Source organism: Colobus angolensis, unplaced genomic scaffold, assembly GCF_000951035.1.
Source record: "Colobus angolensis palliatus isolate OR3802 unplaced genomic scaffold, Cang.pa_1.0 Scaffold106, whole genome shotgun sequence".
Classification (NCBI taxonomy): Eukaryota; Metazoa; Chordata; class Mammalia; order Primates; family Cercopithecidae; genus Colobus; species Colobus angolensis.
Genome location: NW_012111586.1, coordinates 3,780,929 through 3,791,727, shown reverse-complemented (window position 1 = coordinate 3,791,727; position 10,799 = coordinate 3,780,929). Strand labels below are relative to the sequence as shown.

The following is a 10,799-nucleotide window of genomic DNA, read 5'->3' as shown; positions in this document are numbered from 1 at the left end:
TGAGATCTGGCCACTGCACTCCAGCCTGGGCGAAGAGCAAGATTCTGTCTCAAAAAATAAAAATAAAAATAAAATAAAATAAAATAAAATCTGCTAATGGACTAGGTATATAATTTATTGAATAAAAGAGTCAGAGATAAAGCAAACGTTTTTTGGCCTGGGCAACTGGTATTAAGTGTTAATAATGGACTATGTAGAAATTTTACCTACATTTAAACCCTAGGATCTACACCTCATAAAATTATTGAATCATTACCCCCACTTTACAGATGGAAAACTCAGTATTAATGGCAGCGATTCAAATCTACACAATCTAGATGAAAAATTCTAGAACAACATTGCCACTGTCGATAAAAAGTCAACTGAAGGAAAAGTCAGTGAGAAACAAGGCAATCAATTACTGTACAGTATTTAGCTTTGGATATGTTAATTCTGAGATCCCTATTAGGCCTCCAAGATATTATAAGGGAGAAATTTGGGAGAGATATGGGGACTAGAGATATAAATGGGAGTCAGGTACTTAAAGCTACGGGACTTAACCGAGGAGAATACATAGGGAGTGGCTACTAATAAAGAGGTTGTAGGACTGGCTGAGCCCTGGAAGCCTTCCAACATTTAGATAGGGGAGATGAGGAAGAACAGGGGTTGGGGGAATAGCCAGTGAAGGAAAAGAGACAAGAAAATAGCATGAAGTAAAGTAACGGGGCTGGGCACAGTGGATGGCCAATAGAGTGAAACCCTGTCTCTACTAAAAATACAAAAAGTAGCTGGGCATGGTGGTGCACGCCTGTAACCCCAGCTACTTGGGAGGCTCAGGCAGGAGAATTGCTTGAACCTGGGAGAAGGAAGCTGCAGTGAGCCAAGATCGCGCCACTGCACTCCAGCCTGGGTGACAGAGCAAGATTCCATCTCAAAAAATAAATAAATAAATAAAAATAAAAATAAAAAACGTAATGGGAAAAAGTAATGGGAGTAATGGATTGGGTCAAATGTTACAGACAAGATTAACTCAGAGAGCTGAGAAATGACTACTAGGAATATGGATGGTATTAAAGACTGTAAACAAGACTATTTTAGTAGAATGGTAGAGAAAAACTTGATTGAAGTATCTTCAATTAAGAACAAAAGTAGTAGTAGAAACAGAGTGGACACCTCTTTCACATTTTCCTGTCAAAGAAACTGATATGAGGTAACAGATGAAGGCAAGTATGAGGGGGTCAACAAACGGTTAAACCTGATGATACCTAGTGGGTTGATATAAGTAATCTCATAGGAAACAGTAGTATTGTTGCATAGAGAACTACAGGAGTTCTATTATTAAGTAAACGATGAATGGGATCTTGTGAACAAATGGAGACGTTGGTGTTATATAAGAGCAAAGAAACTTTGATGTCAGGATCCTTTACACTGTTACATTACTGAAGCCCTCCAAAAGCCTCTGTGTATGCAAGTTACATCTATCAGTATTCGCCATACTGAAATTAAAACTAAAATAATTTTAAATATTTTAAAATGTTACATGTTAATAACAACATGACTTTCTCTGAAAAATAACTCTTCCAAACAAAAATTTGGTGAGAATAGTGGCAATGTTACATTGTTACAAATCTCCTAAATGTCTGTTAGTAGAACAGGATTTCCCTATTCACTATTCTGCAATGTTTTCTTTTCATTAAAGTACAAGAATATCTGACTTGACATAGATATGTAGTTGGAAAGGGAATATTTAGTATTTAAATAGTCCTTTCAGATAACTGGATATTCTTCTGTTACCACACCCAAACCCAACAGAGTGGTCATTTGTCTTTAAAAAAAAAAAAAAGTCTTGCTCTGTCACCCAGGCTGGAGTGCAGTGGCACAATAGCTCACTGCAACCTCCACCTCCTGGGTTCAAGCCATTCTTGTGCTTCGGCCTCCCCAGTAACTGGGATTAAAAGCGGGCACCACCACACCCAGGTAATTTTTGTATTTTTAGTAGAGACTGTTTCACCATGTTGGCCAGGCTGGTCTCAAACTCCTGACCTCAAGTGATCCACCACCTTGGCCGCCCAAAGTGCTGGGATTACAGGCAGGAGCCACCATGCCCAGTCAACAAGTGGTAATTTATTTTTTCTTTTTTGAAACAGCCTCTCACTCTATTGCCCAGGCTGGAGTGGCACGATCTTGGCTCACCATAACCTCTGCCTCCTGGGTTCAAGCGATTCTCCTGTCTCAGCCACTTGAGTAGCAGGGATTACAGGCGCATGCCACCATGCCCGGCTGATTTTTGTATTTTTACTAGAGACAGGGTTTCATCATGTTTGCCAAACTGATCTCGAACTCCTGACCTCAAGTGATCCTCCCGACTCCGCCTCCCAAAGTACTGGGATGCAGGCGTGAGCCACCACACTTGACCAACAAGTGGTAATTTCTTACAGGTTAGTTGTACTGTACAATCTGAAAACACTGATAAACTTCTCATACTGGTACATTAAAAACCAGTCTATCTTGTATTCTACATCTTCTACTTATGAATGATTACACAAACCCAAGGTCACAGCAGCAGTACTCACAATAAAAAGCAAGGAAATTCTGACACACCACAACATGGATGAACGTTAAGAACACTATGCTAAGTGAAATAAGCCAGTCCCAAAAAGGTAAATATTCTATTATTCCATTTATATGAGGTACCTAAAGTAGCCAAATTCATAGAGACAGAAAGCAGAATGGTGGTTGCTAGGGGAGACAGAAAGAGGGAGTTTTTACTGGGTAATAGTTTCAGATCTGCAAGATAAGACTGGGTATACAACAACGTGAATTTACTTAACACTACTGACTTACACACTTAAAAACATGGAAAATTTTATATTATGTGTATTTTACAACTTAAAACTCAATTTCATCAGAACAGTCATAAAGTATTAAGATACTGTCAGTCTCACAACAGCAGTTGATATATAACTTATCCAAAATTTTTATTTTTCACGTGAAAGCTCACATTCTAGGCGGGGCGCGGTGGCTCAAGCCTGTAATCCCAGCACTTTGGGAGGCCAAGACGGGCGGATCACGAGGTCAGGAGATCGAGACCATCCTGGCTAACACAGTGAAACCCCGTCTCTACCAAAAAATACAAAAAACTAGCTGGGCGAGGTGGCGGGCACCTGTAGTCCCAGCTACTCCAGAGGCTGAGGCAGGAGAATGGTGTAAACCCGGGAGGCGGAGCTTGCAGTGAGCTGAGATCCGGCCACTGCACTCCAGCCTGGGCAATAGAGCCAGACTCCGTCTCAAAAAAAAAAAAAAAAAAGCTCACATTCTATTACTAGCACCGATACCGACAGTTATTTCCCTTAAAGTGACAGGCTCACTGTATTCATTTTGGAGAAAACATCTGCTAAGTATCAAGTCTAAATAAAAGTTTGTCTGTTGGTCATTCTTTCAAAAATAAAACTTTTGAATAAAACATTCTTTCCAATAAAAGCCAGTAAATAAAGTTACATGAAAAAAGCTCAAACAACTCTTAATTAAAATCACACAAGGGCTTTTCATAAAGAAAACCATTGTACCTACTTTTGATATGCTGAAGCGCTCCATCCATAATTCCTATTTTGCCAGGTTACCTTAAAGCCACGTAGTCAAGGACTGAGAATTAATAAACTTAAGTTTGTAATGCTTCATCATGGACATTTTCTAAGTGAAGGTGATAGTGAAGAACACAAGAATTGCTAGTACTGTTTGTTGCCACTGCCTGGATTTATATTAAGGGAACAGCAGGTTTATCCACCATTACTTTTGCACGATCAGTGCCAGTGGTCAAAAAGGCAGTCTTGTTACTACAAAAACAGTTTTGGTCTTACATTATCCCTGAAAGAGTACTTGAGACCCCAAGGGTATACAAGAAAAAAACTTTGAGAACTGCTGAATAAGAGCATGAACAGGCATTCAAAAGGAGAGAATATATGGCTACAGATGTATGGCACAGTGTTAAGAAATTTCTCTTAGTATTGTTTATTCAGTGAACAAACAAAAATCCAGAACCAAACATAAAACAAAGGAAAATCATCAGGTAAAAGCAAGATGAGGGGTATGGTGTTGACTGTTTAAGAAAATATAAAGAAAATGTTGATCAACTGGGTGCCGTGGCTCATGCCTGTAATTCCAACAACTCAGGAGGCTGAGGAGGGAGCATCATAGGGAGGCCAGGAGTCCAACACCTGCCTGGGCAACATAATAGGACCCTGTCCCTAAAACACACACACACAAAAAACAGTCTGAGAGGCTGAGGCAGGAGGATCTCTTGAGCCCAGGAGTTTGAGGCTGCACCAAGCCAAGATCAGGACCCACTGTCTGAGTGGCTGAACAATACCCTGCCTGAGTGGCTGAACAATACCCTGACTCAAGGAGGAAAAAAAAAAGGAGGAAAGATTAAGCAGTTCAGCAGAATGGGAAAACAACTTGACCGGAGAAATGTGGTATAAGAAGTGCCAATCAAAACTAAAAACGCACTTTAGGTCAGACGTTATAAATTTAAGGTGAGACTAATAATGTGTTTTCCAATCATTCTTCATGTTTCTCTCAGAATCAGAATATTCTGCTCCTCTAAAAATCAAATGCTTATGCCAAGCATGGTGGCTCATGCCTGTAATCCCAGCACTTCGGGTGGCTCAGGTGAGAAGATGGCTTGAGCCCCAGGAGTTTGAGGCCAGCCTGGGCAACATGACAAAACCTCATCTCTAAAAACAAAATACAAAAATTAGCCAGGCATGGTGGCACACATCTCTGGTCCTAGCTACTCAGGAGGCTAAGGCAGGAGGATCACCTGAGCCCACCTGAGCTGCAGTGAGCCACAATTGCACCACTGTATTCCAACCTGGGCAACGGAGTTTAATATTGATGATTACATATCAAGCACTGTGTTTTGGGTAGCCTAGCTTCATTTAGTCAGTCCAGAAACTTAAATACCACGGTTTAAGTAACCCCCTTAAAAGTATTGTGTTTAGGATCAATCCTAAACAGTCTTCAGTATTCATACCACCCAAATACCAGATTAACTCACAAGACATTTTGTTTTGTTTTGTTTTGTTTGAGATGGAGTTTCGCTCGTCACCCAGATTATAGTAGTGTGATCTTGGCTGACTGCAACTTCTGCCTCCTGGGTTCAAGTGATTCCTCTGCTTCAGCCTCCCAAGTAGCTGGAATTACAGGCACTCACCACCACACCCTGCTAATTTTTGTATTTTTTTAGTAGAGATGGGGTTTCACCATGTTGGCCAGGCTGATCTTGAACTCCTGACCTCAGATGATTCACCCACCTCGGCCTCCCAAAGTGCTGAGATTACAGGCATGAGCCACTGCACCTAGCCCTATTTTTTTCTTTCCTTGTTTTTGGAGACAGGGTCTTACTCTGTCACCCAGACTAGAATGCAGTGGCTGGATCACAGCTCACCACAACCTCAACTTCCTGGACTTGCCACAATGCTCCTACCTCAGCCTCCCCAGTATCTGGGACCACATGCAAGTGTCACAATGAACAATTAAAAAAAAATATTTTTTTGGTAGAGATGGGGTCTTGCTATGTTGCCCAGGCTGGTCTCAAACTCCTGGGGTCATGTGATCCCCTCAGAGATGGAGGTCTTGCTTGGCCTCTCAAAGTGTTGGGATTACTGGTGCAAGCTACCACACCCAGCCAAACAGTATTTCATAAGATTTATTTTAACCCTTTTCCTGTTTAGGAAAAAGAAAAAAAAAAGTACAGCTCACTGCCAGCTCTCATTTAATTTTACATAAACATGTTCTTTGAAGCTGAAGCAAATCTGACTTTCAGTGTGAAAATAAAAATATAAAACTGTTCTTGGAGTTATTTATTTATTTATTTATTTATTTATTTTTGGAGACAGAGTCTCACTCTGTCACTTAGGCTGGAGTGCAGTGGCACAATCCTGGCTCACTGCAACCTCAACCTCCGAGGTTCAAGTGATTCTCCTGCCTCAGCCTCCGAGGTAGCTGGGATTACAGGGCGGGGATTACAGGCGCCCTCCACCACGCTCAGCTTAATTTTTGTATTTTTAGTAGATACAAGGTTTCACCATGTTGGCCAGGCTGGTCTTGAACTCCTGACCTCAAGTATCAGCCCACTTCAGCCTCCCAAAGTGCTGGGATTACAGACATGAGCCACCGTGACTGGCCGGAGTTATTTCTCAACACAACTAACATCAGAATCGTCTATTTCAGAAAAATTGGATTCATCAAATGAATCTTTGGCCAAAAACCATTTGAAAATAATGTTAACATCATACACAGGAATGCCATGTTTCCTAGGATTTGACATTTATCGTGATTGAGAATTGCCATATTTTGTAAATGGAAATACCATTACTAAAACAGAATGCTATAAATAGAATGATGTCTTTTTATCCAAAATCGATATATTAGAGTGATGTGAAAATAATAAAGGAGAGCCATTTCATGGCATTTATCACTGGGTAAATGCTGCAGCCCCAAGCAACACCGGCAAGTATTCTCGGGGCAAATGGGAAAAGGGTTAAATAACCAAGATGACAATGGGATTTCAAACATGAAAAACATAAAACCCTGTAGACACTTAAAAAATGTATTTGTGGGCCGGGCACGGTGGCTCAAGCCTGTAATCCCAGCACTTTGGGAGGCCGAGACGGGCGGATCACGAGGTCAGGAGATTGAGACCATCCTGGCTAACACAGTGAAACCCCGTCTCTACTAAAAAAATACAAAAAAAACTAGCCGGGCGAGGTGGCGGGCGCCTGTAGTCCCAGCTACTCCGGAGGCTGAGGCAGGAAAATGGCATAAACCCGGGAGGCGGAGCTTGCAGTGAGCTGAGATTTGGCTACTGCACTCCAGCCTGGGCGACAGAGCGAGACTCTGTCTCAAAAAAAAAAATGTATTTGTGGCCGGGCGCAGCGGCTCACGCCTGTAATCCCAGCACTTTGGGAGGCCAAGACAGGCAGATCACCTGAGGTCAGGAGTTCGAGACCAGCCTACCAACATGGCGAAACCCTGCCTCTACTAAAAATACAGAAATTAGCCAGACGTGGTGGTGGCATCTGTAATCCCAACTACTTGGGAAGCTGAAGCTGAGGCAGGGGAATCGCTTGAACCCGGGAGGCAGAGGTTGCAGTGAGCCAAGATCGTGCCACTGCACTCCAGGCTGGGTGACAGAGTGAGATTCCGTCTCAAAAAACAACCAACTAAAAAAACATATTTGTAAGATATTCTAACAGTAATAATTCTCAATCTTATCAGAAAGCTTTTCCATAATACATGAACCCAAATTTTACCTCAAGCTCAACAAATAAAATCAGCTGGGCATGGTAGATCAGGCTGGTAATCCCAACACTTACAGAAGCCAAGGCAGGGGGATTGCTTGAGCCCAGGTTGGAGACCAGCCTGGCCAACAAAGCAAGACTCCTTTTAGAAAAACAAAATTCAGCCAGGCGCAGCAGCTCACACCTGTAATCCCAACACTTTGGGAGGCCAAGGTGGACAGATCACCTGAGGTCAGGAGTTCAAGACCAACCTGGCCAACATGGTGAAACCCCATCTCTAATAAAAATACAAAAATTAGCCAGGCGTAGTGGAATCCGCCTGTAATTCCAGCTACTTGTGAGACTGAGGCAGGAGAACTGCTTGAACCCAGGAGGCAGATGTTGCAGTGAGCCAAGATTGTACCACTGCACTCCAGCCTGGGTGACAAGAGCGAAACTCCATCTCAAAAATAAACAAAATAAAATAATTAGCCAGATGTGGTGGTGCATGCCTATAGTCCCAGCTACTCAGGAGGCTAAGGCAGAAGAGTCCCTTTAGCCCTTGAGTTCAAGGTGGTGGTGAGCTATGATCACATCACTGTACTCCAGCTTGGGCAACAGAGCAAGACCCTGTCTCTAAAAAATAAAACAAGAAATCTCCAGAGATGTAACCTAGCATCTACCTTTTGGGTAAGCTTTTTAGTTAATTATTATGCCCACCTCTGATTAAGATACATAGTCACTGCAGGTGTAGATCTGAGATTAAGAAAAACAAAGAACCATAGTCATATCAAGATGGAAAAGTTACAGGGGGAAGAGGTGAGACGGGCCTGGTAGTTTACACCTATAATCCTACACTTTGAAAGGCTGAGGCAGGGAGGATTGCTTGAGGCTAGGAGTTTGAGACCAGCCTTGGCAACATAGCAAGACCCTATCTCTCCAAAAAACTTAAAAATGAACCAAGTGGGCCAGGCGCAGTGGCTCATGCCTATAATCCCAGCACTTTGGGAGGCCGAGATGGGTGGATCACGAGGTCAGGAGATCAAGACCGTCCTGACTAACACGGTAAAACCCCGTCTCTACTAAAAATGCAAAAACAATTAGCCGGGCGTGGTGGCGAGTGCCTGTAGTCCCAGCTACTAGGGAGGCTGAGGCAGGAGAATGGCATGAACCCAGGAGGCGGAGCTTGCAGTGAGCCTGAGATTGTGCTACTGCACTCCAGCCTGAACAAGAGTGTGAGACTCTTGTCTCCAAAAAAAAAAAAAAAGGAGCCAAGTGGCCAAGTGTAGTGGCATGTGCCTATAGTCCTAGCTACTCAGGAGGTTGAAGTGGGAGTGGGAGGACTGCTTGAGCCCAGGACTTCAAAGTTATGGTGAGCCCTGATTGCACACTGCACTTTGGCCTGAGCAACAAAGTAACATCTTGCCTCTATCAAAAATAAATTAAAAAACAAAAACAAATGAAACTGTAAAATTGTATCTCTTAGTTTATGTTCCAGATATGAATCTAATTATATATCATGTAAATAATCTTACCTCTCCACTTTATCTGCAGATGTAGAAGGAGCAGGAACATCTTCAATTCTGTAATAAAAAAATGAGAAAAAAGGTAAAACTGGAGACAATTATTAAGCCTGAAAATAAATTCAGAAAAATATAAAGGAATAAAAGAGCTGTCATTTATTAAATACCCAAGTATTATTTACTTACATTATCAAATTTAATTCTTATTCAAATATCCACGGCTGAAAATAAGTAGCGACCTCACAGCTATAACCACAGGGATGAGGAACAACTTAAAGGGCAGTGCTTTCAGCTACAGGTAGTAAGCTATCTGGGCCATTTGCCTAGAATCTTGAAATGGTCTTGGATCCTTATCTACAAACTCTGTCATAGCCATTTATATCAAATAGTTTTTTTTTTTTTTTGAGACGGAGTCTTGCTCTGTCGCCCAGGCTGGAGTGCAGTGGCGCAATCTCGGCTCACTGCAAGCTCCGCCTCCCGGGTTCACGCCATTCTCCTGCCTCAGCCTCCTGAGTAGCTGGGACCACAGGCGCCCGCCACCTCGCCCGGCTAATTTTTTGTATTTTTAGTAGAGACGGGGTTTCACCGTGTTAGCCAGGATGGTCTCGATCTCCTGACCTCGTGATCCGCCCGTCTCAGCCTCCCAAAGTGCTGGGATTGATAAATTTATTTCTATTCTTGCTTAGCACAAGCCTAGATAAATAGAAAAGAGGCTGAACTAAAGCAGTACTTGTACAGTTGGAAAAAAAGGAATTAAAGCAGTGTTTCTCAAATTGTAGTCTGTATGCAAACCATTTGGAGGAACTGTTAAAACAGTTTGAGCTCCACCCCCTACAGTTTCTGAGTCAAAAGATTTGAGGTAAGGTTCAAGAATCTGCATTTCTAACAACTGCATAGGTGACACACTGCTGGTTTCTAGAACCATGCTCTGAGGACTACTGGACTGAGCAAAATTTATAAACCGATGATGAACAAATTTATACAATACTGATGAAAAAATTAAAAACGGATGTTCATGTCCTATCTGGGCAATAGATATGTCTGATCCAGTTTTGTTTTTGAGACAGTCTTTCTCTGTCGCCCAGGCTGGAGTGCAGTGGTAATCATCTCGGCTCCCTGCAACTTCCGCCTGCCAGGTTCAAGCGATTCTCCTGCCTCAGCCTCCCAAGTAGCTGGGATTACAGGTGCCCGCCATCACGCCCGGCTAATTTTTCTATTTTTGCCAGAGATGGGGTTTCACCATATTGGCCAGGCTGGTCTCAAACTCCTGACCTCAAGTGATCCTCCCGCTTCAGCCTCCCAAAGTGCTGAGATTACAGGTGTTAGCCACCGCACCCGGCCTGATCCAGTTATTTTTTAAAATGTTAACTCTAATAGCCACTACATTTACAACTATGAAGCTATGACTTCATAGTTTTATGAAGTTCCTTATGAATTTTTAGAATGAGTATGAAGCTAGAGGAAATGACAGTGAAATTACTTAGTAATTTGTTTGGAGAAGGTCATTTTAAATCTAGAAATCAGGCAGGGTGCAGTAGCTCTCTACTATAATCCCAACAGTTTGTGAGGCCGAGGTGGGAGGACTGTTTGAGCTCAGGGGTTCAAAACCAACCTGGGCATCACAACAACACCTGTCTCTACCAAAAATAAAATTAGCTGGGCATGGTGGTGTATGCCTGTAGTTCCAGCTACTCCAGAGACTGATGTGGGAAGACTGCTTGAGCCCAGGAGATAGAGGCTACAGTGAGCTATGATCATACCACTATACTCCAGCCTGGGTGACAGAGCAAGACCCTGTTTCAAATAAATAAATAAGTAAACAAACAAACCAGAAACCACAGGATATTGATAGATTCTACTCCATCTAATTCATTTCACAAAAGGTTAACAAATATACATAGAATCTTACAGTCAACAGGGTAAAAAAAGCCCAATGGGAATAGATTAATGGATTTAATATAAACACTCACAAAAAACACACAAACACTTGACCATCTGCTACTGTTCATTTTTTTTT

At 42.3% G+C, this 10,799-nt stretch overlaps 1 protein-coding gene across 1 annotated transcript in view; it reads right to left on the bottom strand.

Annotated features, from left to right (window-relative positions):
- The window catches only part of NASP (nuclear autoantigenic sperm protein (histone-binding)), a 51,547-nt gene that overhangs the window by 28,488 nt on the left and 12,260 nt on the right, over positions 1-10,799 (bottom strand). The window contains exons 3-4 of the mRNA XM_011947193.1: positions 8,795-8,842; positions 4,619-4,712 (exon numbers count right to left, since the gene is read on the bottom strand). Of these exons, the coding sequence (XP_011802583.1) occupies positions 4,619-4,712; positions 8,795-8,842 (142 nt within the window). The remainder of the gene's footprint in view (positions 1-4,618; positions 4,713-8,794; positions 8,843-10,799) is intronic.